Raw genomic sequence first — 27242 nt, 5'->3', positions numbered from 1 at the left:
GAATGCCTTGGACTTTGATGTTTTCATACTGCACAATCCAAATATGCTTTACATCCCTTTAAATTTATATTTTCTGCAAACTGTTCCATTTTTTGAACAACTTCGAAGCTGGCATGGCCAAACTTATGGTGCAAAAGATGAACACATGAATCATGGTTTGCAACATTGCCAAATGTTTGTGCACATTGAACTTTTTGTCCCTGTAACATATAAAGATTATCATGCTTTATGCCCTTTGCACAGACAAACCCATTTTTCTTTATAAGACACTGCCCATTTACAATGTGGTCTCAAATCCTTGCTTGTCTAAACTAGAGACACTCAGCAAATTATGTTCCATTTCTGGGACACATAAAACATTATTAAACCTTGTTTCCAAATAATGGAATTTGCACACTCCTCTTGCAATGATTTTAGCCTTCTTGCCATTTGCCAAGGCTACTGTCTCCAGCAGCTGCATCCATCCTGTAATACAATTTAGCCTTATTAATAATTGTTTGGATAGCCCCACTGTCTATTAGCCATTGATTTCTTCCATTACTATTGCTGGCTTTTGGAACAGCAATTTATCCCTCAACCTGTTCTTGCAGACTTCTTCTGTCTTGCAAACATTTTTCTTTAAATGAGTAGTTTCATCACAGATGAAGCATCCTTTCTTTTGTTGGGCTTTCTGCTTAGCTGTAATCTGATATCTTCTAATGCTGCTCTGCTGGTCTGTGGAAACTGTGTGGCTCTTACCTCTGTGCTCTTCTCTGGAGACAGCCCGGCTGTGGAAATTTCCATTGTTCCTCTTGGGCCCCCTCCTCAGGAATTTCTCCTTCTCTTGGCTTTTTTTATAATGGCATTTCTGCTCTTCAGCTATCAAATGCTTTCAGAGTTTCCAAATGCAATTTATGCTCTGGTTTGCATTCAAACACTGCAGACACAATGTCCCAAGTTTCATCTAGACTGTTCAAAACTAAGAGCACTTTTGGATTTAGGTATCCCCATCCCACACTGTTCCAACTCCACAAATTTTTTTTGCATATGAACAAAATGCTGTTCCACTGAATCTCCTGGCTGCAAATGAGCTCTATATAACTTTCTTGATAACTGTAAGCTGTTGCATGTAGATACACTCTCATGAACAGTCCTCAATTTATCCCAGACTTCCTTTGCAGTCTTTAAATTAGCTACATAGATGAACTGATCATTTTCCAAACTTAAGATGATATAAGCAAATGCTCTATCATGCAGCTTCTGACTTGTACCATTCAGTGGTGCCTGGGGTGGATTTTCAACAATATCGTCTTTGATTCCAAACATTCCATCTTTGTAGCCCAAATAATATAGTTCTTCTGACCCAAACAGGATAAAGAGCTCTCTTTAATTTTTTCAGCCATCCTGCAAAGCCCCATGCCTTGTTTCTTACTTTTAAAACAAGCAGTTTCTCAGCTTTAATTACAATTCAGTCTTTTTCTGGGCCCATAACTTGTTCAGAGTATTGCAGCATAAATTCAGTGCCAGAAAAATAACACAGATGGCTGAGGCTTCATTTAACATCTTTATAAACATATTAAGTAAATTTTACAATACCAGTTATAGGTTTCTCCAACATGGAGCAAACTCAAACAGAAGCAGACATGTTACAAGCAACTCAACTTCAGCAAACAAGCAAGTTAGTTTCTCTTTCAATAGACAGACTCGGAGCTTAAAATAGCTTCAGAGCTGCAGAGCTTAATATAGAGCCATGCCTAGGCAACTTCAATTTCAGTTTCCTCATTGGCTGACTTAGTTGCTATGCCTATTCATTGGCCCTTCTTACCATGCTCTATTCCAGTTCATGAATATACTCTGACATGTTTGATCTGTGTGTCCTTCCTGGTTGATTAAGCCTGCCCAGAAGAGGACATATGATTGGGGGGTGGTTTCATTGGTTTTCAAGATGATGGTGTTTTGCCTTCTCCTTAAGGGGACATTGATCAACCCAAGTCTGGAGAAAGAGATAGTCACATGTTAACTGCGAAAGATCCTGGATGAAGTGTGGCCTTCTAGGCTTTTCAGTCAGGGTTGAGACCAGGTTATAGAATTGGGATGACATCAGTTTCCCTCTTTGGTGAGTTCTTGTGGGAGTGGGTGGGGTAGTGCAAACATCTTCACTCTTTTTGACTGCTCAGTAGCCTTTCAAGTCACCAATCATGGTATCCTCCTGGATTAGCTTTGGTATTTGGGGATGAGTGGCACTGTGTTGTGCTGTTCTTCTCCTTTCACTGGCATAATACCTTTCTCCAGACTTGATTCCAGTTGGTGTTGATGGGGAGAAAAATCCAGCTCATGGTCCCTACTTGTTGGGTGCCCCAGGATTTTATTCTCTCTCTTCTGTTCTGTTCATGTTGATGATACCTAGTTTATATCTTCAGCCTGGTCCACCTGTGTGATGCGGTGGTTATCCTGCCCCAGTGCCTGGAGAAGGCAGGTAAGTGCAATGGGTGCAATGGCTTTCATCTCAACCTAAGCAAGACTGAATGGTTTTGTGTATTTGGTCCTCCCAATAATAAAGTTCTTCCACTGCTGTTCTTGGATGGAGGGGCACTGCTCCAAATGGTTCTGGAGGGTCCCCTTGGACACACAGCTTCCACTAGAAAAACAGGTGGCAGGAAGATCTTTAAACAGGGTTTTGTGCCAATTGCACTAGTTCCTGGATCAGGAGGTTTTGATCACAATCATTCATGCCCCGGTGATTTTTCATTTGGATTCCTGCACTGTGGTCTGTACTGGTCTGCCCTCAAAAAGGCATGTAAGAACTATCTCCTACTTGTTTCTACATGTCCAATTTGATCTGATAGGTTGAGCATACTACATGTTACAAGGCCATCAGCCAAGGATTAGGAGAAATGCATTCTCTGGAACGTTCAAAGGTATACAGTAGATTCATAATGTTTATAATTAACTTAATAATAACAATAGCAATAACAACAACAATAAAGAACAGTAATAATCTTCAGAGATTAAGATGACCACAAATCTGCTGGCTTTTTATAAGACCATGAAGACCAGAGTATGTTTCTGGCCTGTATACGAGCATCCATGGCAATAGTTTACTCAGCAACCATATATTTTTAGATTGTATTGTTTTAATAATTATGATACACGCTGTCCAGAGTTACTTATCAAGATGAGTGACTATAGAAATCAAGTAAATAAAATAAAAATAGAAGGAGAAAGAAGGTTTCTGTATGGATAGCAGAAGGTTCATAGAGTCTACTGGCCTAAAACATGTTCTATTTTGTAAAAAAAAAAGTTTAAAAAAGAGATGAACTTTAATTCTGAATTTGCCATGGTGTTATTTTATTACAGGGCTAAAAAGAGACTAGTTATGTCATGGATTTGCCAGGATGGCACTTTGGAGTGAAGAACAATTGCGAATCAGTACAAACTGGAAGTAAGGGTGAAAAGAACTATGTGAAAACATATCAGAGTTCTAACAGTTCTTACTGAACAAGTAAGAACTCAAGGGGAATGGGCATTTTCCTATACTTCCTCCTGGGAAATATCTAGTGGCCAGCCTTCGTGAGTGTAGCTGGCTTGCAGGAAGAATGTTGTTTTTTTCCTCTCCGAGAACTCTGATGTCAACTCATAAAACATTTTGTATACATGTTTTATAGTTGACAACAGAAAGATGGGGGGAGTTTCAAAGAGCAGACGGCAGAGTGGAATCAAAAGTACATTCCATTCATATTTTCTTCAAACACTGATTAGATGACTGAAGCTTCTGCCATGCAAAAATCTGATTGGAGAGCATGATTGATGACTCTTGGCTATGGACGTTTTTCATTGGATGATATACCCAGAGGGTTGGGAGGGAAAACAGGATCAAGGGTGACAGTGAATTACGTATCTCAGAGTTGGCTACGCCAACTAGGTAAATGCCAGATGTAGAATGTTACCTTCAAATAAAAAATTTTTTTAGTTTTGGGAGTATGGCTTGAGGCTCATGATTTAATTTGAGTAACTGATGGAATCCTGACAGATAGCCAACTCTGAGTTACGTAATTCACTGTCACCCTTGATCCTAATAGATTCAGGCTGCACTAGGTGCCTGATCAACCTAACCATGGTCCTGAAACTGGGGATCAGAGCAAAAAAGCTGACCCACCTGATCCGGTTCGAACAAGTAGATGGATCTCTGTTGGAAGGAACCTATGCCACTCACTTAACCTGAACCAGTGAGACTAGAACTAGCAGATCACTGGGAAACCATTTGATTCGTAGTGGCTCCCAAAATGACAGATGCAGTCATCCTGGGGCTTTCCTGGCTAGACAAGTGGGGTCCAACCATCTGATGGCAAGGGGGTAGCCACAGACTGAGGATAGTGAAGGGACTGCAACCCGTTCCTCACCATCAAATAGAAGCACCGGCCACACAGAGAACCCTTCCAGAGAGTTCACCAGAACAACTGGCAGCCACCTCCGACAAAACCCCAGAGGTCGGACAGATCCCAAGAGAATATCAAGTCCTCGCTGAAGTATTCTGTGAGACTGAGTGTGACATCCTACCTCCCCACTGTGAGACAGGCTGTGCCATAGAAATCATTCCTGGGGTAAAACTACCAAAACCCAAAATGTACGCCATGACGACCTGGGAAATGCAAGAAATGTGCACATATATAGACAAAAACTTAGCAAGAGGGTTCATCAAGCCAGCCAAACCATGGATTGCACCACCAGTCCTGTTCAAAGAAAAAAAAGATGGAACTATGAGATTATGTGTGGACTTTAGAGTGAACAATGGACTGTGTGTACACAATCCATACCCCCTCCCACTCATGAAGAACATGCTATCCCACCTGGCCAAAGGGAAGGTCCTTAGCAAATTAGATCTCAGAGAAGCAAACTATCGAGTCTGCATCAGGGAGGGAGATGAATGGAGAATAGCACTCAACTGCCCCCTGGGGAGCTTCCAATTCAAGGTCATGCCTTTCTGACTACAGGGGGCCCGGCAGTGTTCCTGCAGTTAATAAATGAGGTGCTACATGAACATCATTATAAGGGGGTTCTTGTCTATTTGGCTGACATTTTCACCTACACTGAGATGATGGGCACTGAGCAAACCTGTATGTCAAGCTGTCGAAATGTGAATTTCACCATGCACAGTTGGACTACCTGGGCTACTGAATCTCAAATGAGGGAATAAAGATGGACCCAGCCAAAGTACAAGCCATCTAGGTTGGTAGTCCCCTCACACCCGTAGACAGCTACAAAGCTTCTTAGGGTTCACAAAGTTTTATCGACAATTCATCCCCTACTTCATGAGGATTGCCAAACCCATGACAGATCTCCTAAAGACAGGGAGTCCAGGAACGAACCCCACCCAGGACAACCCCTACAGTGGGACCTAACCAGGCCAAAAAGCATTTGAAACACTGAAAGAACTGTTTGCAAAGAACCAGTACTGAAGCATCCTCACCCCGAACAACCCTTCATCATTCAAGCAGACACCAGTGACATGGCAGTGGGAGCAGTGTTACTCCAAGGAAACAACCAAGGAAGCCTACAGTCCTGCGCCTACACCTCCCACAAGCTCACGGTCACAGAGAGATGATGGGCTTCATGAGAAAAAGAGGCTCTCGCAGTGAGATGGGCACTGCAAACCTGGCACCACCTGCTGGAAGGGACCATTCAAAGTCTGGACCGACCGTAAAAACCTGGAAACCCTTAGGACCCTGTGAAAACTATTACCCAAACAAGTCTGATAGGCTCAATACTTGAACCTATTTGACTTTGTGCTAAAACACATCCCGGGTGGGAGGAACTTTCTGGCTGACGGCTCTTCCACATGCCCCAGTACAAATGCGAAAGGGAGGAGGTTGTAAACACCATCATCCCCCCTACCCAAATAGCTGCCCAAGTAACCATCAGATGACAATGTCATGATTGGCAAGATCAACCCGCAGATGACCTAACCACAAAACTCAAAATCAAACTGCTAGCAGACCCCTGGTTCTGGAACAATCAACACACTTTGACAAAAAGAGATAACCTGGTGTGAAAGGGGACAAAACTCTACGTCCCGGAATCCTTACACACCCTAGTTCTTCAGAGGAGCCACGATGCCAAATTGGCAGGCCACTTTGGGTTCTTAAAGAAGAGGCAGTTCTGGTGGCCTGGCATAAAGAAAGACATGGACAGTTATGTGAAAAGTTGCACCATCTGTACTGTGATGAAAAAACGATCAAGAAAACCCCTGGACTGCTACAAATGGAGCAGAGCCAACAGGGTCATGGGAGGAGATTGCAATGGACTCCATAGTGGAGTTGCTGAAAAGTGAGGGAAACATGGTGATCTGGACTGTAATAGACTTATTTTCCAAACAGGCACATTTCATACCTTGCACCGGACTACCCTCAGCCCGCCAGTTAACCAAGCTGTTCCTGAAGCACATCTACTGCCTGCATGGAGTACCACAGAGAATTATCTCAGAGAGGGGTCCAATTCACAGCCAAATTTTGGAGGGAGTTTCTGCGGCCTATTGGGTCATCCTAGGGTTTTAGCTCGGCCTTTCATCCAAGCACCAGTGGGTGGGCAGAGAGATTGAATGCCATGGTAGAGCAGTATCTGAGGTGCTACATAAATTATCAGCAGTCCAATTGGGTGGACCTCCTGCATTTCGTGGAGGTCATATACAATAATGCTGTTCACAGTAGCATGGGACTAACCCCCTTCAAGGTAGTGAGCAGCATGTACTTTGTCCCAATGTCTGAGTATCCAAGCGACCCCCTCCTCCTCAGTCAGCCTGACTGATGGATGTCAGCGCTGAAAGCAACTTGGGAGAATGTCAAAAAAGCACTGGCAAAAGCACCACAGACCTATTAGAGACAGGCAGACAAACACTGAGCCCTACAACGACCATTCCAGATGGGGGAGAAGGTCTATTTCTCCACCAAATGTGTGAGGTTAAGACTCCCTAGCAAGAAATTTGGATCAAAGTTCATGGGACCATTCCCCATAGTAAGGATCATCAACCCAGTCACGGTGCAATTGAAATTGTCCCGATTGTTAGGGAAAATACACCTGGTATTCCATAGTAGCTTGTTAAAACCCGTGGTTGGATCAACACTGAGGCCCCTACCTCATGAGCCCCCAGATTCCGTGGTTATAGGAGGCCAAACCCATTATGTGGTGCAGCGAATCTCGATTTGAGGTGGCATAGGAGACAACTCCAATATTTAATCAAGTGGAAGGCTACCTCTTATCAAAGGTATCATGGGTAAAGAGTAGGAACATCCAAGCCGATCACCTTGTAGTAAGGTTTCATGCAGAAAATCCAACCAAGCCTGTGGGGTTTTCGTGATCATAAGCTTCCATAACTGTAAACAATTTGTTTTTGTGTGTGTAGTACAGGTCACCTTCAAGAAGTGAGGGGATATGAATGTCAACTCATTAAACATTTTGTATACACATTTTATAGTTGACAACTGAAAGAAGGGGGAGGAGTTTCAAAGAGCAGATGCCAGAGTGGAATCAAAAGTACATTCCATTCATATTTTCTTCAAACACTAATTAGATGACTGAAGCTTCTGGCATGAAAATCTAATTGGAGAGCATGATTGATGACTCTTGGCTATAGACGTGTTTCATTGGATGAAACCCAGGGGGGGGGCGGGGGAAGCAGGATCAAGGGTGACAGTGAATCTCAGAGTTGGCTATACCTAGGTAAATGCCGGATGTAGAATGTTACCTTCAAATAAATCTTTTTTAATTTTGGGAATGTGGCTCGTGGCTCATGATTTAATTGAAGTAACTGCTGGAATCCTGACATTTGAATTACTTACTGCAGCTATATATATTCTTGGGGTAGGAGAGTTGCTGCATGGATATAGTTAGATGTGGGAGACATCAGCAATTATTGACAAGGTGTGTAGTTGCACATTACTTAAAAATATACAGCTGGCATTTAGAGCTTGATTTTTCCCACTTTGGTTTTGATTGATACTCTGAATAATTTATAATATTTTGAATTATCATTTAGAGTATATATGAATGAAATATCATAATGAAATATCATTAAGGATATATATGTCACTGGAAATGACAAAAAATGTCACTGGAAATAGCAGAGAGAACTTAGATACTAATGATTAAAAGATGCTTTTGAAACAAAAGTATTGGTTTATTTTCAATGTTTTTGCTCAGGGACTTCACAGACTTTCCATTTGTTCAAGAGTTTTTCATAATTCATCAATTCAATATGCTGATTATGTAAAATGGCCTCTAATGGCCTTTTGGTCATCTCCTAACAGAGGAATAAAATCAAGATCATGAAATGTGTTAGTACCACTTTATAATGCCTTGATAAGACCTCATTTGGAATATTGCATCCAGTTTTGGTCACCATGGCATAAAAAATAAGTTGAAATGTTAGAAAGAGGGCAGAGAAGAGCAATAAAGATGATTGGGGGACTGGAGACTAAAACTTATGAAGAACAATTGCAAGAAATGGGTATGTTTAATGACAAGAAGGACTTGGAGTGATATGATATCAATGTTCCAGTATCTCAGGAGTTGCCACAAAGAAAAGGGAGTCAAGCTATTTTCCAAAGCACCTGAAGACAGAACAAAAAGCAATGGATGGAAAATAATCAAGGAGAAAAGCAACCTAGAAATAAGGGCAAATTTCCTGACAGTTAAAACAGTTAATCAGTGGGAAAAGCTTGCCTTTAGAAGTTGTGGGTGCTCCATCACAGGAGGATTTTAAGAAGAGATTGGACAACCATTTGTCTGAAATGGCATAGAGTTTCTTGCTTGAATCGGGTTGGCGGGGGTTTGGACTAGAAAACCTCCTATGTCCCTTCCAACTCTATATTCTCTTAAAATGATGCAAAAGAAATTATCTGTTTCTTTGATATCTTAATGCCAGCCTGGTAAATATTTTTGTCTGACAAATTCAAAATCAGTTCTGCTTTCATCAAATTTTGTTCTAGTTTTTTTTAAAAAACGGGCACTTACTTTGACATAAAATCCACTAGTTGATTATAATATGGCTTATCTTCATGATCTTGATAAAATTGTGCTGCTGTCTCAGGACTTATGTGTGCTTCTCTCAATTCTGAGATTAGAAATCCAGCATCTTTTACTTCATTTATAATTTTATCTAGAAGAAGAGGGGGACATCAACATTCCACTATTTTAGTCTTAAAAGTATAGTATAGTATTGTATAGTATTGATCTATGAAATATGTTCAGTTGTATAAAAACTGTCAAAAAGAAATTTTATTTTCCTGCTAGTTACAGAATTTTTGTTTACCTGAAAATATTATTCCCAAATGATAGCTGTGAATTGAGACCTTTTACATTTATGAATAAGAAAAAAGTTACAAAATAATGGGCAGAAAATTACTACAGACCTGGCTGCTGAAAATATGGTTTGAGGGTTTGTATGAGGAAAAAAACCCTTAAGATGGCAACCAGAATAGTGCAATTGAAGCCCTTAATATGAAGCTACCATCCTGAGGTTTTAAGAACTCCCCTGCAGATGCCTCTGGCTGGAGATTAGCCTTTTGCATGGAAGTGGCTGCTTGCCTAGTTAAGATTAACTCTGTATGGTTAGTTGATAACTTACAACTGTAAGTGAGCCTGAAATTACAATTTTAAATTGTCCCAGTCAAATGGTCACTATGTGACCTCACATAATTTTTTGCTGTGATTGCTATGTGAATGCTGCGGTCACATAGTAAATGTGGTTGTTAAGCAAACACATTTTACTCAATGGGTGTTTTTTTTAAACTATGGGAACTGTAAATGGATGTAATTGTGGATTGGTTGCCAAATGCCCAAAATGCAATCACATGAACACAGGGGTAAGAGCAATTTCTGGAATTTCAAACTGGGTTGGAAGTAGCTTTGGGGGAGTCCGTATCAATTTGACATGATCAATAAGTGACATGTCATAAGTCGAGAACTACCTGTAATGCATAAACAAGGCTTTAGTATCTTTTTTTGGGTCTTTTTACTCTGTCCAGTTGCCTCTTCCCTTTGCCTTTTACACATCCACTTTTCTACCTTTTTAGTTTTCTTTCTGTTCCCAGGATAGCTACCTTTTCCTCTTACTTTGTATGCTCTCTTCATTTTCTCACTGCTGCTGATAAGTAAAGTGAGGAGAATATGTTTATGTGTATTACTGTGTGAGGAGGATATTTGTTGATATATGCAGATATGGATGAAATAATTTTATAATGGTATAACTTATTTTACAGGAAATTAATATAAATGTGCAAAAAGAAAAACACGAACACTTTGTAATATTAATCTTACCTTTGTCTTCAAAAGCAGAGGGTTTAATGAGAGCCATAGTGTTTTCTACAGGAAAGAAGAATTGTAATTCCTTTGTAGCTTCATTCGTGTTTGCGCTGCCATGCAGCTGATTGATTGGAGAATCATGGATTGCAAATTCAGCACGTAAACTGAAACAATAAACTCAGAAAATTAGAAAAATGGCACAGAAACTTCATGCTTACAAGTTATAGCCTCACATCAAGTATATTAAACTGTGAGGTTATACACCCATAAAAATACCTGATTTGGAAACCTGCAATCTCTCTCTCTCTCTCTCTCTCTCTCTCTCTCCCTCTCCCTCTCCCTCCCCCTCTCCCTCCCTCTTTCTCTCATAGAAGATCTGTGTTCCATTTCTGATTGCATGTATGTATGTATACACACAAACACAGTCAAACACACACACATTTTACAAGTGCATATATATAATCCTTTGGGATAGATGATGAATTCCAGAGTAAGATGAACTTGAAATTCCTAATTTTCCTCCAAGCCTTCTCCCTTTGCCAATTTCTGACAGATAACATTTAACAATGCATCTGTAATAGGAGTGGTCAAAGCATGAATCAGTCATTGAAATAAGCAATTTGATCAATGCATCATTCAGAGTGTCAAATAAAATCAGTTAAAGTTCACTGTCCCAAGAGCTATTTCAATGTTTTGTTTTCCAACACATTCTCATGGTATTTCTTTTGAGAGGGACAAATTTTAAAAAAGACAAAATAACTGTACCTATAAGAATTCTGTAATGACTGAAATATGGATAGTGGTAATATATGTACCAAATGAAAATCAAAAAGATTTTTATAAAAAGTTATATGAAAGAATTATAGAAACGGGACAGAGGAACATCTGCAATAGTGGACAGTAAAAAAGGACTATGTGAGTGATAAGAAAAATGGAAAGAAAAAGAAAATATTACCAAAATCATGTTTCAAGATGATAGCAGAATTAAATTTAATAGATGCATGGAGACAATTGAACTTACATAAAAAACAATTTACTTTTTACTCTAATCCATACCAATCTTGGTCCCGAATTGATATGGCCTGGATGAATGGAGAGATAGGAAAAGAAGTGGAGAAGATTGAAATACTACTGAACAATTGGGCAGATCACAATCCACATAAAATAATGTGGAGAGGCCAACAGAAAACAAGAAGATGGACTTTAAATCCAAAATAGTAAAAGAAAAGGAATTCACCCAAACGTTTATGAAGGAACAGGGACTCAAAGAGAACACAAAACAACACACATCAATACAAAATCTTCGGGATACCATGAAGGCTTACTCAGGTGGAACTATAATATCATATACATCAAAAAGAAATAAAGAGAAGTGGAAACAACAGAGTACATTACAAGAAGAAATTACCTAGAAACCCAACTTCAGAAAATACCACAGAATACTAAAATTAAAGGGGAATTGACTTAAATTAAACACAAACTCAATATTTTAGAACAAGAAGAAATGGTAAAGAGCTTAAAAGCAGTAAAACAAAACTTCTTTGAGCAAGCCAATAAACTGGGGAGATGGTTATCTCATAGATTAAAAAAAGAGAAGAGGATTATACACCAACTTCAGGATGAAAATGGAGAATTTCAACATAAGATGGAAGGGAAAAAAAGAATTGCGCATCAGTACTTTGAGGGCCTGTATAAAAATGAAGAAATAGAGGAAGAAAAAATAATAGATTATTTAAAAGGGGAACGGATTCCACCAATAACAGAAGAAATGAAGAAGATTCTATCCAAAGAAATATCAATAATAGAATTGAATCAAGCAGTCAAAAAGCAGAAAAGTGATAAAACTCCAGGTCCAGATGGGCTACCAGGGGAAATATACAAGATGATGGGTGAACAGATTGAACCACTAATGCTAGAACTGTACAATGAGTTATTGACAGAAGCCAAATTGCTGGGTTCATGGAGGGAAGCATATATTTCATTAATACCAAAAGAGGGTATGGACAGTAGACAAATCTAAAATTATAGACCAATATCATTGATGAACGTTGATTACAAAATATTCACAAGTATAATAGCAGATAGATTGAAAAGATTATTAAATGAATATACCCGGATCAAAATGGATTTCTCTCATTAAGGCAAATTAGAAACAACACAAGAATAATATTGGATATTTTGGAATATTACAAGGCTCCTCCAGAAAAACAAGTGGCATTTGTTTTTCTGGATGCACAGAAGGCATTTGACAATCTGAATTGGCAATTTATGATGCAACAAATTAAAAATATGAATTTAGGATATAAATTTGAGAATATGAAAAAAGCAATATATTCTACCCAAAAGGCAAATACTGTATTTTATTAAACGGTGAGAATACAGAGACTTTTAAAATAATGAAAGGGGTAAGGCAGGGTTGTCCACTCTTGCCTCTGCTTTTCATTCTGATGCTAGAAATTTTACTAATTCGAATTAGACAGAATGTGGACATAAAAGGAACTAGAGTTAAAAAAGAGGAATATAAATTCCAGGCTTTTGCAGATGACATGGTATTATTTACTGAAGATCCTATAGAGACAGAATATATATTAATTAAGATCTAGAGAAATATGGAGAAGTATTAGGCCTTAAAATCAATAGACAAAAGACTAAAATATTAACTAAGAATTTGACAGAAGAACAGAAAAAAAAAAACTAGAAAGAGTAATGGGGCTTCAAATGACAAAATTAAATAGGAATATGGTGTGGAAAGGGAACTTCATGAGGACAGTGGTGACACCCAAGCAGAAAAAGCCCAAAGGGAACATCAGGCCAGCCATAAAACAAACTTGCATAGGAAAAGAGATTTAATAAAAGGTATTGAAAGAAGCCCCCTAGACAAAAGCCAAGTAATTAAGAAAGCTAGGGAAACAAGAAAAAGAAATCCCTTACAAACAACAGGTCATGCCAAATCAGCAAATAAATAGACAAAAGACACAAAATAAATTCCATAGCAGACAGGAGATTGCCACCAAACAAATATAAGAAAACATTAGGATGAAACTGATAATCCAATCAAACCACCCCGGAGTTTACCCTCTGGCGGAAATGAAGACAACCCCCTGACAGGATTTAAAACATTAAGAAATACAAACACAAGCACTCACACACAAAAGGAGAAAAGGTATAAAAATCAGGGGTTTATTATACAAAGATGGCTAGCCCCAGGAACGCAGACTTCTTGCTATCTCTTGCCTTCCTGAAAAATAAAAGGAACCCGCTTCCAAGCAGTTGTCTCTGTCTTTAAACCGGAGTTCTCCCAGCAGGAAAATCGAGCTCTCAGAAGAAAGGCATTTTCCAGCCTTTCAACAATGGTTAACTGCAAAATGTATAACAATAAAAGAAAATAATTATATGAAACTTCTACAACAAAGATAGATTTGGAATTATGGGGGACGTTACAAATATCATTATTAGGGAGAATTGCAGTGATCAAAATGAATATTTTACTTAAATTTTTATATTTATTCCAAACAATCCTCATAAACTTAGAGAATTTTTTTTACAGATATGAATAAGATTATGGTAAAATTTATATGGTTAGGGAAAAAATCCAGAATAAAGTTGAAAGCGCTACAGGATAGTAGAAGCAGAAGTGGCTTTGGATTCCCGGATTGGGAGCTTTACTATAAGGCAGCAGCTTTGACCTGGATTAAAGAATGGTTAATTTAAACAATAAAAAGATATTAAGCCTGGAGGGCCATGACTTACAAAGGGGATGGCATGCCTTCCTATGGGAAAAGGAAATTAAGAAACAAACCTATTTCCATAGACACTTCATAAGAGATTCCCTGATACAAATTTGGAATAACATTAGAAAGAGACATTGCATGAAAATTCCGATATGGTTATCTGCAGTGGAAGCCATGATACATCCCAATAATTTGGATATAAGTAAAATGGCAAAATATAAAGAAGTTTTAGATAATCAGGGGAAGTTAAAATCAAATCAGGAACTCAAAGAACAAGGAATATCCATAGACTGGTGCCTGGACCGCCAACTGCAGAATAGATATAAAAAGATGTAGAAGACTATGGAATTTATACAGAATTGAAACAATTAGACAAAATTCTAACAGACCCTGAGGAGAAATGTATAACCAAACTGTATAAATACTTATTAGAGGTTGATTTAGAAGAAGAAATAGTGAAAGGTTGTATGATAGCATGGGCCAAAAATATAGGACATAATATACATCTAGAAGATTGGGGGAAAATTTGGAACCAAAATTATAAATTAACAAGATCATCGGCCTATAAAGAAAATATCTATAAGATATTCTACCAATGACACCTACCCCCAATGAGATTAGCGAAAATGTATCCCAACATGAACCCGGCATGCTGGAAGTGTAAAAAAGCACAAGGCACTTTCTACCACATGTGGTGATTTTGCCCCAAAGCCCAAAGATATTGGACAAAAATTAGGCACTGGTTACAAGAAATAGTAGAAGAACAAATAGAATTTGAACCTGAGTTATTCATAGTAGGAATATTTAAAAAGAAACACAAGAAAAAGATTAAATACATATGTTATTACACTTATTAATTGCGGTAAGAATTGTCAGAGTATATTCATGAACTGGAATAGAGCATGGTAACAAGGTCAGCCAATGAATAGGCACAGCAACTAAGTCAGCCAATGAGGACATTTTTGGAAACTGAAACTAGAATTAGCCTAGGCTGGAAACTGAAACTAGAAGTAGTCTAGGCGTGGCCCTATGTTAAACTCTGCAACTATGTTAAGCTCTGAGTCTGTCTATTGAAATGAAACTGCTTCTCTCCTCTGCTTTGTATAATGCTTGCCTGCTGAACTAAAATGAAACTGATGTCTGTTTCTGAGCTCCTGAGTTGTCTCCTGAAGCTCTAAACATGTCTACTTTTGCCTGAGTTTGCTCCGTGTTAGAGAAATCTACAATTGGTTTGTAAAATCTATTTATTATCTTTATAAAGACATTAAATGAAGCATCAGCCATCTGTGTTTATTTTTCTGGCACTGAATTAATGCTGCAAAACTCTGAATGAGAATAACATATGCACAATGATGGAAACACAACAACATCCCTTCTGAGGAACTGGTAATTCAAAAAATCCTGAACTTTGCCGAAATGGATAGATTGACTCTAAAATTAAAAGATAAAGAGGAGTCGTAATACCATGAAATTTGAGATATGTGGTATAATTGGCTGGAAAATAGGTAATAAAGGAAGTTAAGATAAGAAAACCATAGATAAATGTATATAATCGTATAATATCATATATTAATGTAAATATCTACAAAAGATGGATATGTATGATAATAATGCTACAGTGTTGTTAATATTGTGAGATTGTGGCTAAAGAAAAACCACCAGGATTCAAAGTTGATCCAAGGAAAAAGGCTTTATTGGATATACATCTGCAGATGGGTTCCACCCTTGGCAGCTGGGAGGAACAAAAAGCATAGCTTTTGCTCTACTCTTATACCTTAAAACTACACCCCCCTTCCCCCTCCCCCGTATACAAATGGCTTGATTTACAATACATCTTTCAGGATACAAGTTACATTTTATTATCTTTTTGGTACCCAGCACATAACAAACACTTTCTTACCTGGTATCTGGCATTTCAAAGACATTCCAAAAAGTGTGATAATTCCCAGCGCTTCAAAGACGTTCCAAAAAAGTAACGGGGGTCTGGTACTGCACTCCCTTACTCCAAGGACATAATCTATCTTTCAACATGAGATTTGAGTCATAAAAAGGATACTTTATTAACACTTCTCACAATCCCCCCTGTTCTCGTTCCATCCTTGACTCAAACTCAGTTAATAATAAGTCTGCTGTCTTCCATCCTTCTTCAGGAGATTCCTCCAGGTTCTCCAATGGGTCATATTATTGTCTTAACACCATCATTTGTTCAACAACCTGCCTTTTGGCTATCAGGGAGAGAGTGCTATGAATGCGGATGAATATAGGAAGAACACATGGTAGTATTACACATCCCGCTGCAATGATACCAATGAGTGCTACTATGGCTTGTAACCCTGGGAGCTTAGGAAACCAGGATCCAAACAGGTTCCCCATATTGAATCCTTCCCAAGTCTGGACTGATACATGGGCTATTTTTACCATTCGGTCTGCTATCTCCTGGATCACCTTTTCACTCTCATCAATTTCGATGCAGCAGTTTGTTAGATTAAATTTCCCAGATACTCCTCCCTCCTTAGCAAGCAAATAGTCCAAAGCCAAGCGATTTTGCATTATATATGTTCTTGAGCGTGCACTTTCTTTAGCTAAATGTGTCATAGTGTACCTATGTGTGGGACCTTTTGGGTCATAACATTTGACACTCCCTCCATCCTTACAAATGGAATAAGATGTCCCATTGTAGATACAAGTCCCGGAGTCTCTTTTCCTGCAACTCAGTTGAGTATGGAAAATTAGAGTCTTTGTCACTTGTGTCCCTGTTTTTGTTGTTTTTATGCATTGATCACATTGTCCCTCAGTCTTAGCTTTTGTCTTTATCTCAGTCTCTCCTCCTATCCTGCTCATGAGTAGGTAAATAGTCACTAGGCAAATCAGCTGCATGTTACCACTTCAGAGTTAACTTCAACGGCTGACCGTCCACTGGAATGGCCTTCCAAGGTTTCTTAGGTTCCGGTGCCCTCTTGACTCTGCTGTAATGCGTCCAGCCTCCTTCTTGAGTGCTAACTGCAGATTCAGTTGTCAACAGCACCTGGTACGGGCCTTCCCAGCTGGGCTGCAGCTTCTCGCTCTTCCAAGTTTTTATCAGGATCCAGTCTCCAACTTCATGGGGATGTTGGCTGCCAGCAAGAGGTGGTCGTTGCGCCAACAATCCCTGTTTATGAAGAGAAAGCAAAGACCTGGACAGTGTCTGCAAATATTTTCTCAAGAACAAATCTTTGAATTCAGGAATTGGATTCCCTATTTTTGCCAAGTAGGGTCGCCCCATTAGCATCTCAAATGGAGAGACCCCAGTGTCTTTCCTTGGACATGTTCTGATTCTGAGTAGTGCCAAGGATAAATTCTTTGTCCATGGTAACCCATTTTCCAATTGTAATTTGGTCAAATGTTTCTTCAATTCCGCATTCCCCCTCTCTACTTTAGAACTGGATTCTGGGTGCCACGGGGTGTGTAAATCCCATTTCACCCCTACAGCTCCCATCACAGACTGTAAAACTTTTTGTGTAAAATGTGTCCCCCTGTCAGAATCAATAGCTTCCATCATCCCATAATGAGGAATGATCTGTTCTAACAGGATCTTGGTTACTGTGGGTGCTGTGACTCTCCTAGTTGGATAGGCCTCCACCCACCCTGTCAGATGATCTTTAATCACAAGTAAATATTTCCACCCCCCTTTCTCTGGTAATTCGGTGAAATCAAGCTGTGCTCTCTGAAAAGGCCAGCCCACTAGTCTGCCCACCTGTTCCCAACTACCTCTGGGGTGTTCCCTTTCTGATGAGCATTCACATGCACTATTGCCACTTGATCTGGCAGTTGCAGGGCCTCCAAGGCCTGTTCCACAAGCTGTAATTGTTCAACTTGTTTCCCATCAGCCTTGATAAAGCCCCTCTCCTGCCAGATCTTACCAAAGGTTTGGACCACACCCCAGGCGTATTTGGAATCAGTCCAGATTGTCACATCAATTCCTTCAGCCAACTCTAAGGCCCTTTTCAGAGCAAACAACTCGCACTTCTGCGCAGACCATGAGGAAGGAAGGGAGCCCTTTTCTATGACCTCCCCTTCTCCTGTCACGACTGCAAATCCTGACTTCCTCTTTCCTTCCTCAACCCTGCTTGATCCATCCACAAACCACCTTTCCCCATCTTTCAAAGGAGTCTCTTCCAGATCCTCCCTCACTTTTGTCATCAAATCTACTTGCAACAAACAATCATGATCCTCAGCTTCCCACTCCTGTCTTCTCCCTTCTAGGAATTCTGCTGGATTCAAATTCCTGTCTGTCCCAATCACTACATCAGGGCTGGTTCTCAAAATGGTCTCATATTTGAGAATCCGCCCCTCTGTCATCCAAGTTTTTGCCAACTGACTTAGCACAGAAGTGACCTGATGAGGAGAATGCACCACAAGCCCCCCCCCACAAAGGTTAACTTCTTGCTCTCTACCACCAACATAGCTGTAGCAGCCACAGCCTGCACACATCGGCCATCCTCTAACCACCGGCTCCAGAGTTTTGCTCAGAAAGGCGATGGGCTGGTATTGCCCCCCCTCTTCTGCGCCAACACTCCTAGTGCCATTCCCTGGGCTGCTGACACATACAGATGAAATGGGAGCTCTAAATTGGGCAAAGCCAAAACCGGTGCGGATGACAGTGCCTTCTTTAAACCTTCCCATTTTTCATCATCTCCCTCTAACCATTCTATACTTTCTCCTTTTCCTACCAGCTTCCTGTGCAGGAATTGAGCTAGCACAGTGTACTGGTCCACCCAGACTCTGCAATACCCCAACAATCCAAGGGCTTTTGACTTAATGCCCCAAATATTTCACCTTCCTTTCCACAAACTGGATCTTTTCCCTTGAAACTGTCAATCCTTGCTCTTTCAGCCAATTTAACAAAGCCACAGATGCTGCTCTAACCCTTTTCTCTTTCTCCCCAGTCAACAACAAGTCATCCACATACTGAATCAACACGATCCCTTTCCCTTTCTCAAAAGACACTAACTTTTCTTCCAAAGCCTGTCCAAACAACAAAAGGGCTCTCAGTATAGCCCTGGGGAAGTACTGTCCACCTTAATTGCTGTTTTCTCCCAGTCTCAGGATCATTCCATTCAAATGCAAACAGGTCTCTACTTCCCTCCTCAAGGGGGCATGCCCAGAAGGCATCCTTCAGATCTATCACAGTAAACCATTTGTCTTTGGGAGGAATTCGTCCCAAGATAGTATAGGGATCAGGAGATCCACCTCAAATCATTAACTAATCATCCCTATTCCCTTCCCGGTATCCCACAGCTGGATACCGAACACAGGCAACAAATCTCTCCCCAGCAAATTCACTCCAGAATCAGGAATGTACAACACTTCAGCTTCAGTCACCACTTCATTCATTTCCAGTCTAATTTGTTCAAACACACTCACATCCTGCGATTTTCCACTCACCCCAACTACTTTTATCACTTTCCTTGATCTATGTGCACCTTCTACCAGGTCACACACAGAAGTCTGGCTTGCGCCGGTGTCTATCAGGAACAGCCGCTCCTGACGGTTAGGACCCACTAAAACGTTTGCCAATGGCTCCCTGCAGGTCCTCTTAAAGGAGCCGGAACAGCCCTAATCATCATACAATGCATAACTCCACTCTTCTTGGTTGGTAGGACACTCGCACGCAAAGTGACCTTCCTTCCCACACCTGAAGCAACTCCTATCCATTCCAGGCTGTCTCATTCCCATGCCTCTTCCTCTGGAACCTCTTCCCCTACCTCGAAAACCTTCCTGATTGTATCCCCCAAAATTCTCTCTTCTTTCTCCAATTGGACCCTTCCCCAAATTCCCACTTTTCTTTACTTCGCTCTTTGTTGCAGCCTGTACAGCTGCAACCATCATTTGTGATTTCTATCTGGTTTTTACAGTGTCTCTGTTCACAAAAACTTGTTGGGCTGCTTTCAGGAGATCAACCATTCCCACAGCTCCCCAATTATCCATTTTCTGAATTTTCTATGGAGAATTTTTTGATCTCCTGCCACTGCCCCTTGTTGCCCATTCACTCTTTCATTCCACGCTCTCCAGGCTGAGGTCTGGATGAGATTCCGCTCCTCAGGAGTAAATAGATGTCCCAAAATGTACATCAGCTCCTGATAAGTGTAATCATTCGGACCCAACCATAGCTCTAACTGTTCGGCCACCTCATGAGCATTTTCATGAAGCTTTGGAAGAGTCTTCTTCAATTCTCGCAACTCGGCTGGTTTTATGGGGACAGCCACAAAGACTGTCACCGGATTGCCTGCAGCATTGATCCCATTAGGGACTTCCCTAAGAGGAAATGCATCCACTTCAGGTTTTTGGCTGAAGAGAAAATTTTGAACATCTCTTCTCAACTGTTCCACTTCTTTTCTCAGCCGTGGATAAGGCGGCTGAGGAGGGGGTTGTGGCGCCGGCAATGGCGGGGCCGCTGGAACATTGGCTGGTACATTATTCAAGTTAGGATTTGAGGGCGGCGGACTCTGAAGCCAATCATCCGTCTCGCTTTCATTGCCCTTCTGTTGCAAATTTCACATGAAACCATACCTCTATGTATGCAATTTGGGTGGTCATTTTGTGTTGGAGAATATAGTCTCGCAATTTGGTCATCCAATAGGTACTGGTTTCCCCCTCAGGCTCCAGTGATATGGAAATTTAGGATCAATCAGAGGATATTTTGGCCATCTATCTCGACAAAGATAAATCATGTTTTTCTTTTCGAGATGTCTGGTAAATTCCTTTAGATTCGGGGAGAACTACTGCTTAAGTAGTTGTCCCAGGGGCGAATCTACCGGAATAGGTGTTCTGCCATTGTCAAATCTTCCCTGTCCCAGACAGGCTTCTTCCAGGTCTCCAAGACCCTCGCTTTGTCCCTTTCCCGTCTCTATTCTTTCAGGCTCCCAGAGCCTTGACTCACCAGTCCCAGTCCTCCAGCAAGTGCTGGATTCTCCCAGAGAGTTTAAGGACCTCTTTCTTCCAGTCTCCTAGTCCCAATCCTCCAGCAGCGCTGGATTCTCCCAGAGAGTTTAAGGATCTTTCTCTTTTGGGCTACAAATAAAAGGAACAAAGTTTACCTGATCTGATCACTCCTGGACTCTCCGCAGTCAAAGGATGTGTGGGCGTCCCCAACTCAGATCGATTTCACAAACTCTCAGCCGGCATTTCGTCTCAGTTCTTTTTCCAAGGACCGTCTGGATTCAAAGTCACCTCGGGAGTCTGACCGAATTCGGGGAGAGGTGCCTCTCAATGGGAGGTTGTGGCCACTCTCTTACCTGGTCCCCACTTTCCAGTCGACCACCATCGAGGATCCCGGACGAGCCCCCAAATTTTGAGATTGTGGGTAAAGAAAAACCACCAGGATTCAAAGTTGATCCAAGGAAAAAGGCTTTATTGGATATACATCTGCAGATGGGTTCCACCCTTGGCAGCTGGGAGGAACAAAAAGCATAGCTTTTGCTCTACTCTTATACCTTAAAACTACACCCCCCTTCCCCCTCCCCCGTATACAAATGGCTTGATTTACAATACATCTTTCAGGATACAAGTTACATTTTATTATCTTTTTGGTACCCAGACATAACAAACACTTTCTTACCCGGTATCTGGCATTTCAAAGACATTCCAAAAAGTGTGATAATTCCCAGCGCTCCAAAGACTTTCCAAAAAAGTAACTGGTGTCTGGTACTGCACTCCCTTACTTCAAGGACATAATCTATCTTTCAACATGAGATTTGAGTCATAAAAAGGATACTTTATTAACGCTTCTCACAATATCATGATCAATTTTGCTTTTTAAAATGTAAAAAATGATGTGGACTGAAGATGGTGTTTGATTTCATCGTATGAGGTGCAATGACAATAAAGTAAATAAACTAAACTAAAGTAAAAGAATAATAAAATTTATTTTTTAAAAAAGTATTCCATAGAAAAATTCAGATAAACATTCTGTCCTCAGGATTCTTGTTATCTTAAAAAAAGAAAGCAATGGCAGGGCAAATTCTGAAAATAAAGTATTAGCTGAATAGATCACTTTTCTACTGAAACAAATTTTAACAGTTTGGAACAGCAGTCACAGAATTCACCTAAAATTAAAACTGAGATTCATATAAAGATTCCTATCAACAGCAGAAAACTGAAATAACTTGGTTATTATTAACAAATGTCTTGTGGTAGAGGGATGTTTTTACACCTTATCTGTCCATAGATATCACCTTAAGCAAAATTCAACATCCGTTCAGAAAATCTCATTCAATAATAATAGTTGACATTTTAAAGAGCACTCTAATAAATGTTGATCAGTGTAATTCCTCGAGGGTTTTTCCATATGGTAATACAGATGTAGTGGTGAATACTTCTGATCCATAACCAGTTTCTCTTGTTTAAATGGTGAACCTGTATAATGAATGTTGATATAGTAAGGGAGGAAAAAATGACTTCCTAAGGGGCTCTGCAAAATTTTTGTCATGGTCTGACCCTTGTTTGTAGGCAATATTTTGATGATCTGAGATTCTGTGAAAGATAAAGAGACAATCTTGGAGGGACATTTTATTCAATTATTTGGGAACCAATCCAAAGGTTATCAGTACATGAGTTACTGAAGAGTTTTCATTCAGAAGTTAAACTTTTCATTGAATAATAAAAAATCATATTTATTAAATATAAATTTAATAAATAAATAACAATGTAAGAAAAGAATGTAATCATTTTCAGTCACTAAATTCAGTGTCAGTAATGTATAAAATATATACAATCTTGCATATTTTGACTTGTACTTTCTGTAAATGCATGAATATAAGCTCCAGCTTGCACAATATTAATGCAATATCCTTTTTAAAGATGTGTAATGTCATTGTTGAAAATTATATCTGTGCTTTTTAAGTTAACACATTATTTCCTACAGAGAAATGCCTACAGAGAAGTTTCTTTTGCAAAGATATTTCTGTGTTGAGTATAATAATTTGCTATAACATGGTGAAGTAGTATAGGATACTATCCAGATGATGGCACTATTGTCATAACTATCACAAGAAAAGCACAACTTCAATAGAGAAAATAAAAAAAAACATTTCTCAGGATATCATTATTACAATAAAAAGATTACCTTTGGGGGTATTGTTCCTTTGCTTCTTGGATTATCTTTGGGCCAAGTAAATCCCTCCATTTTTGGATTGCATTCTCTCGTACCAAAGCAAGAGCAAGAGTTGGCCCACTATTCAAAACAAATATAGCAGAATTTATGTGTGTGTGTGTGTGTGTGTGTGTGTGTGAGTGTGTGTATTTTTCTGAATGAATATAAATTCAGTAAAAAACATTCTGGAATGTAACCAATAAATATTCTGGAGAAAAAGCTAGGATTTCTTCATAAAATTAAAAGTGTTTACAATTATAAGTGAAACCATACAAATCCATTTAAGGAAAAATCCCCAGAGTGGTAAATATTGACTCTAAGGGTTGATGAGATTATCCTTTATTAGAGTTGTTGTTAAAGCGATAGTATTAAAATTGCTTTCACCTAAAACATCTTTTGGGAGTCAATGAACAATCTCAAATTTCATGCAGAGTCAATGAGCTGTAGAGTTGGATACCCCTGGTTTAAGATATCAGCATTAGTGTAAGTCCTCATCAGAACTGATCATATTTAGACAGACTGCTTCTCAACAAATTACAAATCCATACCATTTCTATTATTTTAAACTTTCTTAATGACTTAACTAAAGTTCTCCAGGAGCAGCCTATAATGATAGTTATAAGTACTACTACTGCTAACAAAAAGACATTTTTCACATAATTTTTGTCTTAAGAATATTTTTCCTTTAAAAAAAAATTTAATTGGTTTTTTAAAAACAAACATAAACAAACAAAACATAAAAACATCAAGCTATCTTCCATAGGTGTACATACAGTGTGCTGGTTGGTTTACAAATTGTTTTGTGCTTCCATTTTGTAGTCTTCAATTACAGTTACATTGCATATAATCTCATATTGTCAGTCAGAAATTAAATACCTTAGTATCATTATTAATCAATCATTTGACTATACTTTTATTCATTCATGTTTTACAAGATAATCATAATTTACTTAGTTTATTTTATAACAGTTCATATTATCATCCCAAATCTAGCCTAAAATAATTTTAATAAGAAAGAAGTACATCTTTATATATTTATTATTTTCTAAAAGTCTACATATTTCATTACTGTATTTTATTGTTTTATTGATAGAAAAGATCCCAAATTTTATAAAATTGTTCATTCTCTTGCTCTCTAATTTCAAATGTCAATCTACTCATTTCAGCACATTCCAATATTTTCTTAATGATTTCCTCCTGTGGTGGTATTTTCTCATTTTTCCAGTTTTTAGCAAATACAAGCGTAGCTGCTGTTAATACATTTACAATCAGGTATTTCAAATCTTAAAAAAAAAGAATATTTTTTCTTTACATTCAAAAATTTTATCTAAATTAATTCAGAAATTCATCCTTAGTCAGGAGAAGTACAATGATTCTGAAAAAGCCTGAACACAAAGAGTTTTATAATAATATCCGTGGTGCATGATCTACCACTGAAAATTGCTACATTAAATTGATACAAACATTGTAGCTGCACAATGAAATCAAACATTGGGCAATAACAGGTATACCCACAGGGACTGAGACAAAAGCAGTCAAGGTGATGGCCTCAATTCAACAATTGAATTTCTGCCCTCCTTGCATAATCCTGGTTAGTAACAAGATTTACCAAGGAGCCCACAGTGCTAGAAGTTGAACTCTGAGAAATTCTTGCAGATTTTGGTGCTCATCATGGTTTCATAGCTCCTGCATATAACATATATGATTCCTATGATTTCCCATTCTACAATAACATAAGGTATTTACTCATGGAATGCTGTAATGTAGAAAATGTATTTAACTTGGGTACCTGGTCATTTGATCCAAAAGATATGGAAAATAATCTTGATTTTCACATCCTCGATAGAATTCACGAGCTTGTTCTTCTGATAAAGTGATTTCCTTTTGCATGGCTATTTCAAAGCCATTTTCCACAATTCTATTCAGAATAGATTCTGCATAACAAAAATTATATTTCCACATTACTTTTCTTTATGTATAAATGTGGGTAATCTAAATCAGGGGTCTCCAACCTTTTGGACCTCAGCGACCACCAAACTCATAACTTTAAATCCCGCAGTCCACTAATATTAATTTTGACTGACGGTGGCTTGCTGACTGGGGTGGGGGGGGCGGGAGAGAGAGAGAGAGAGAGAGAGAGAAAGAGAGAGAGAGAGAGATCCGATCAAACCTTGGAGGGCTGGCGGTGATGTTCTCCCTCTCCCTCCCACCCCCTCTCTCACACACACACATATACACACTCTGGGAAAATAAAAAAAAAGTCTGCAGAAAAATTTCCCACCCTGTTTTCCTATTGATTGATCATTCTTTATTTGGGATCACAGGATACTGTCTCCAGCTTTGTTCTCATGGGGGAGAGAGAGAGAGAAAGAGACTTTTGGCTTCATGCAAGGAAAGCAACAAAAGCAGCAGAAGTCTTTCTTTCTCTCCCCCAAACTCCAGCAGAAATGTGTCTTTGCCCTCACAGCTTCTTGGAGCAGGATGCCTTGCAGGTCCCAAAGATTTGTTTCTGGCGGAGTTTGGGGGAGAAAAAGAAATACTTGCTGCTTTCCTTGTGTGCAGCCAAAAGCAGAAGAAAGAAGAAGCATAAAGAAGCAGCCCGGTGGCCAGGCGAGGTACATGGGGCAAGTTCCCCGCCCCCACCCTTTCCCCTCCCCTGACTACATCGTGTTGTTCGCAATGCAAGCAACACAAGCCTTGTGTTCCTATGGGCCAGGTAGGTGGCACAGCCTTGTGTTCTTGTGTTCCCGCGCAGCCTGATTAATTGCTTTGGGGGTGACATTTCTCTGCAGACCACCAAAATTTTTCCCCAGACCACCAGTGATCCGTGGCCCACCAGCTGATGACCACTGATCTAAATGACTGGTGCATCTCTAATATGAGGATGAAACAGCTTCACTATCCTATCAATTTTGGCCTCAAATCCAGTAGTGGGCTGCAAATTTTTAAACAACTGGTTCTCTGCCCTAATGACTGGTGGATGAGACATGGCTGGGTGGGCGTGGCTGGGTGGGTGTGGGTGAGTGGGTGTGACTAGGTGGGTGTGGCTGAGTGATCACGTGACTGGGTGGGCATGACCAACTTGACGTCACTTAGCCTAAAAAAAGATATACCAAAAGGTAGTTTATTATTTCATGCATTTAATACTTAAATAAGAACAATAAAAGTACACAAATACTTAAGAACAATAAAAGTGTTATTCAGCTTTAAGGTATTTCCAAACTGCTGTGTAATTGACATCTTCACTTTCATTTTTCTTCAGTCTTAACCCTCGAACATTATCGGCTGTATGATGTGCTTGCAATCATTTTTTTTACTATAGAAATATGGTCCCATTCTTTTATAGGTAGGCCAATTACACTAATGGTCCTTAGGTTTGTTATGTTGGAAACAGTTAGATGGCTTCTCTGAACATATGATATTCATTTTAGAAAAACCCCTTTCTGCTTCTGCTGAACTTACAGCAATTGTCTGACAATATTTTTAGCTTTTTGAATACTGCAGGAATTGTATATTTCTGGGAATCTTTTAAAACATTTTTCACAAAGCCTCAATCATTAATATTAATTTCATAAATAAAGATGTCACTAAATGCAAGCAATTCTTCAGCTGCTTTCCATGGAACCATCACCTCTTCAATATTCCAGTAATCTAGCTCCAAAAAAGTGAGGAATTGTAAATAAGTCCTGTCTTGCAATTGATTACCTGTTTTTAAATGTTCACAGTCCATTAGTCTTCTATTTAAATTTGTTATGATGCTTTCTAAAAGTCCCGAAGGAGACTAACGAATCGATGATTTTTAAAATATTTTTTATATTTTTGAAGGTTTCTGAAGTAATTAATCCATCCACTTTTTTGTATGCACCCTTTTCTAAGGATTTTAAATGCTTTAATTGACCTTATCATATGTTTTTCAGTCTTTATGATGTCTACATTACTTGCTTGCAGTGCATTTGAAAGAAGAGAAATTTCATTTAGAATGTCAATCATTAATGCCAAATCAGTCATAAAATATATATTTTCAAGAAGAGCAGCCATACTTTTCATTAGAATGAAAATACTGATGTAGCACTGGATAAGTGTGCCAAACAGCCAGGGTTGACCTT

General features: G+C 39.2%; 2 protein-coding genes and 1 long non-coding RNA gene across 4 annotated transcripts in view; all 3 read right to left on the bottom strand.

The window, feature by feature from the left end:
- NME8 (NME/NM23 family member 8) overlaps positions 1–27242 on the bottom strand; it is a 124870-nt gene that overhangs the window by 4109 nt on the left and 93519 nt on the right. For both annotated transcript variants that reach the window (XM_087918536.1, XM_087918537.1), the window contains exons 11-14: positions 24926–25070; positions 23110–23217; positions 10291–10439; positions 8986–9130 (exon numbers count right to left, since the gene is read on the bottom strand). In XM_087918536.1, the coding sequence (XP_087774662.1) occupies positions 8986–9130; positions 10291–10439; positions 23110–23217; positions 24926–25070 (547 nt within the window). The remainder of the gene's footprint in view (positions 1–8985; positions 9131–10290; positions 10440–23109; positions 23218–24925; positions 25071–27242) is intronic.
- Positions 15678–19223, bottom strand: LOC148124057 (uncharacterized). Its single transcript, XM_087918538.1, has 2 exons — positions 17039–19223; positions 15678–16994 (listed from the first exon to the last, which is right to left on the bottom strand). Exon 1 carries the CDS (start codon positions 18666–18668, stop codon positions 17727–17729), a length of 942 nt encoding a protein of 313 aa, XP_087774664.1. The 5' UTR covers positions 18669–19223; the 3' UTR covers positions 15678–16994; positions 17039–17726.
- Positions 15678–21501, bottom strand: LOC148124056 (uncharacterized). Its single transcript, XR_015740477.1, has 2 exons — positions 21083–21501; positions 15678–17154 (listed from the first exon to the last, which is right to left on the bottom strand). It is a non-coding gene; the product is annotated as an uncharacterized LOC148124056 (long non-coding RNA).

The sequence above is a fragment of the Pseudonaja textilis genome, chromosome Z (genome assembly GCF_049901715.1).
Source record: "Pseudonaja textilis isolate UNSWEBS1 chromosome Z, rPseTex1.2, whole genome shotgun sequence".
In the NCBI taxonomy this organism is placed as follows: domain Eukaryota; kingdom Metazoa; phylum Chordata; class Lepidosauria; order Squamata; family Elapidae; genus Pseudonaja; species Pseudonaja textilis.
This window is presented reverse-complemented; position numbering and strand designations above follow the sequence as displayed.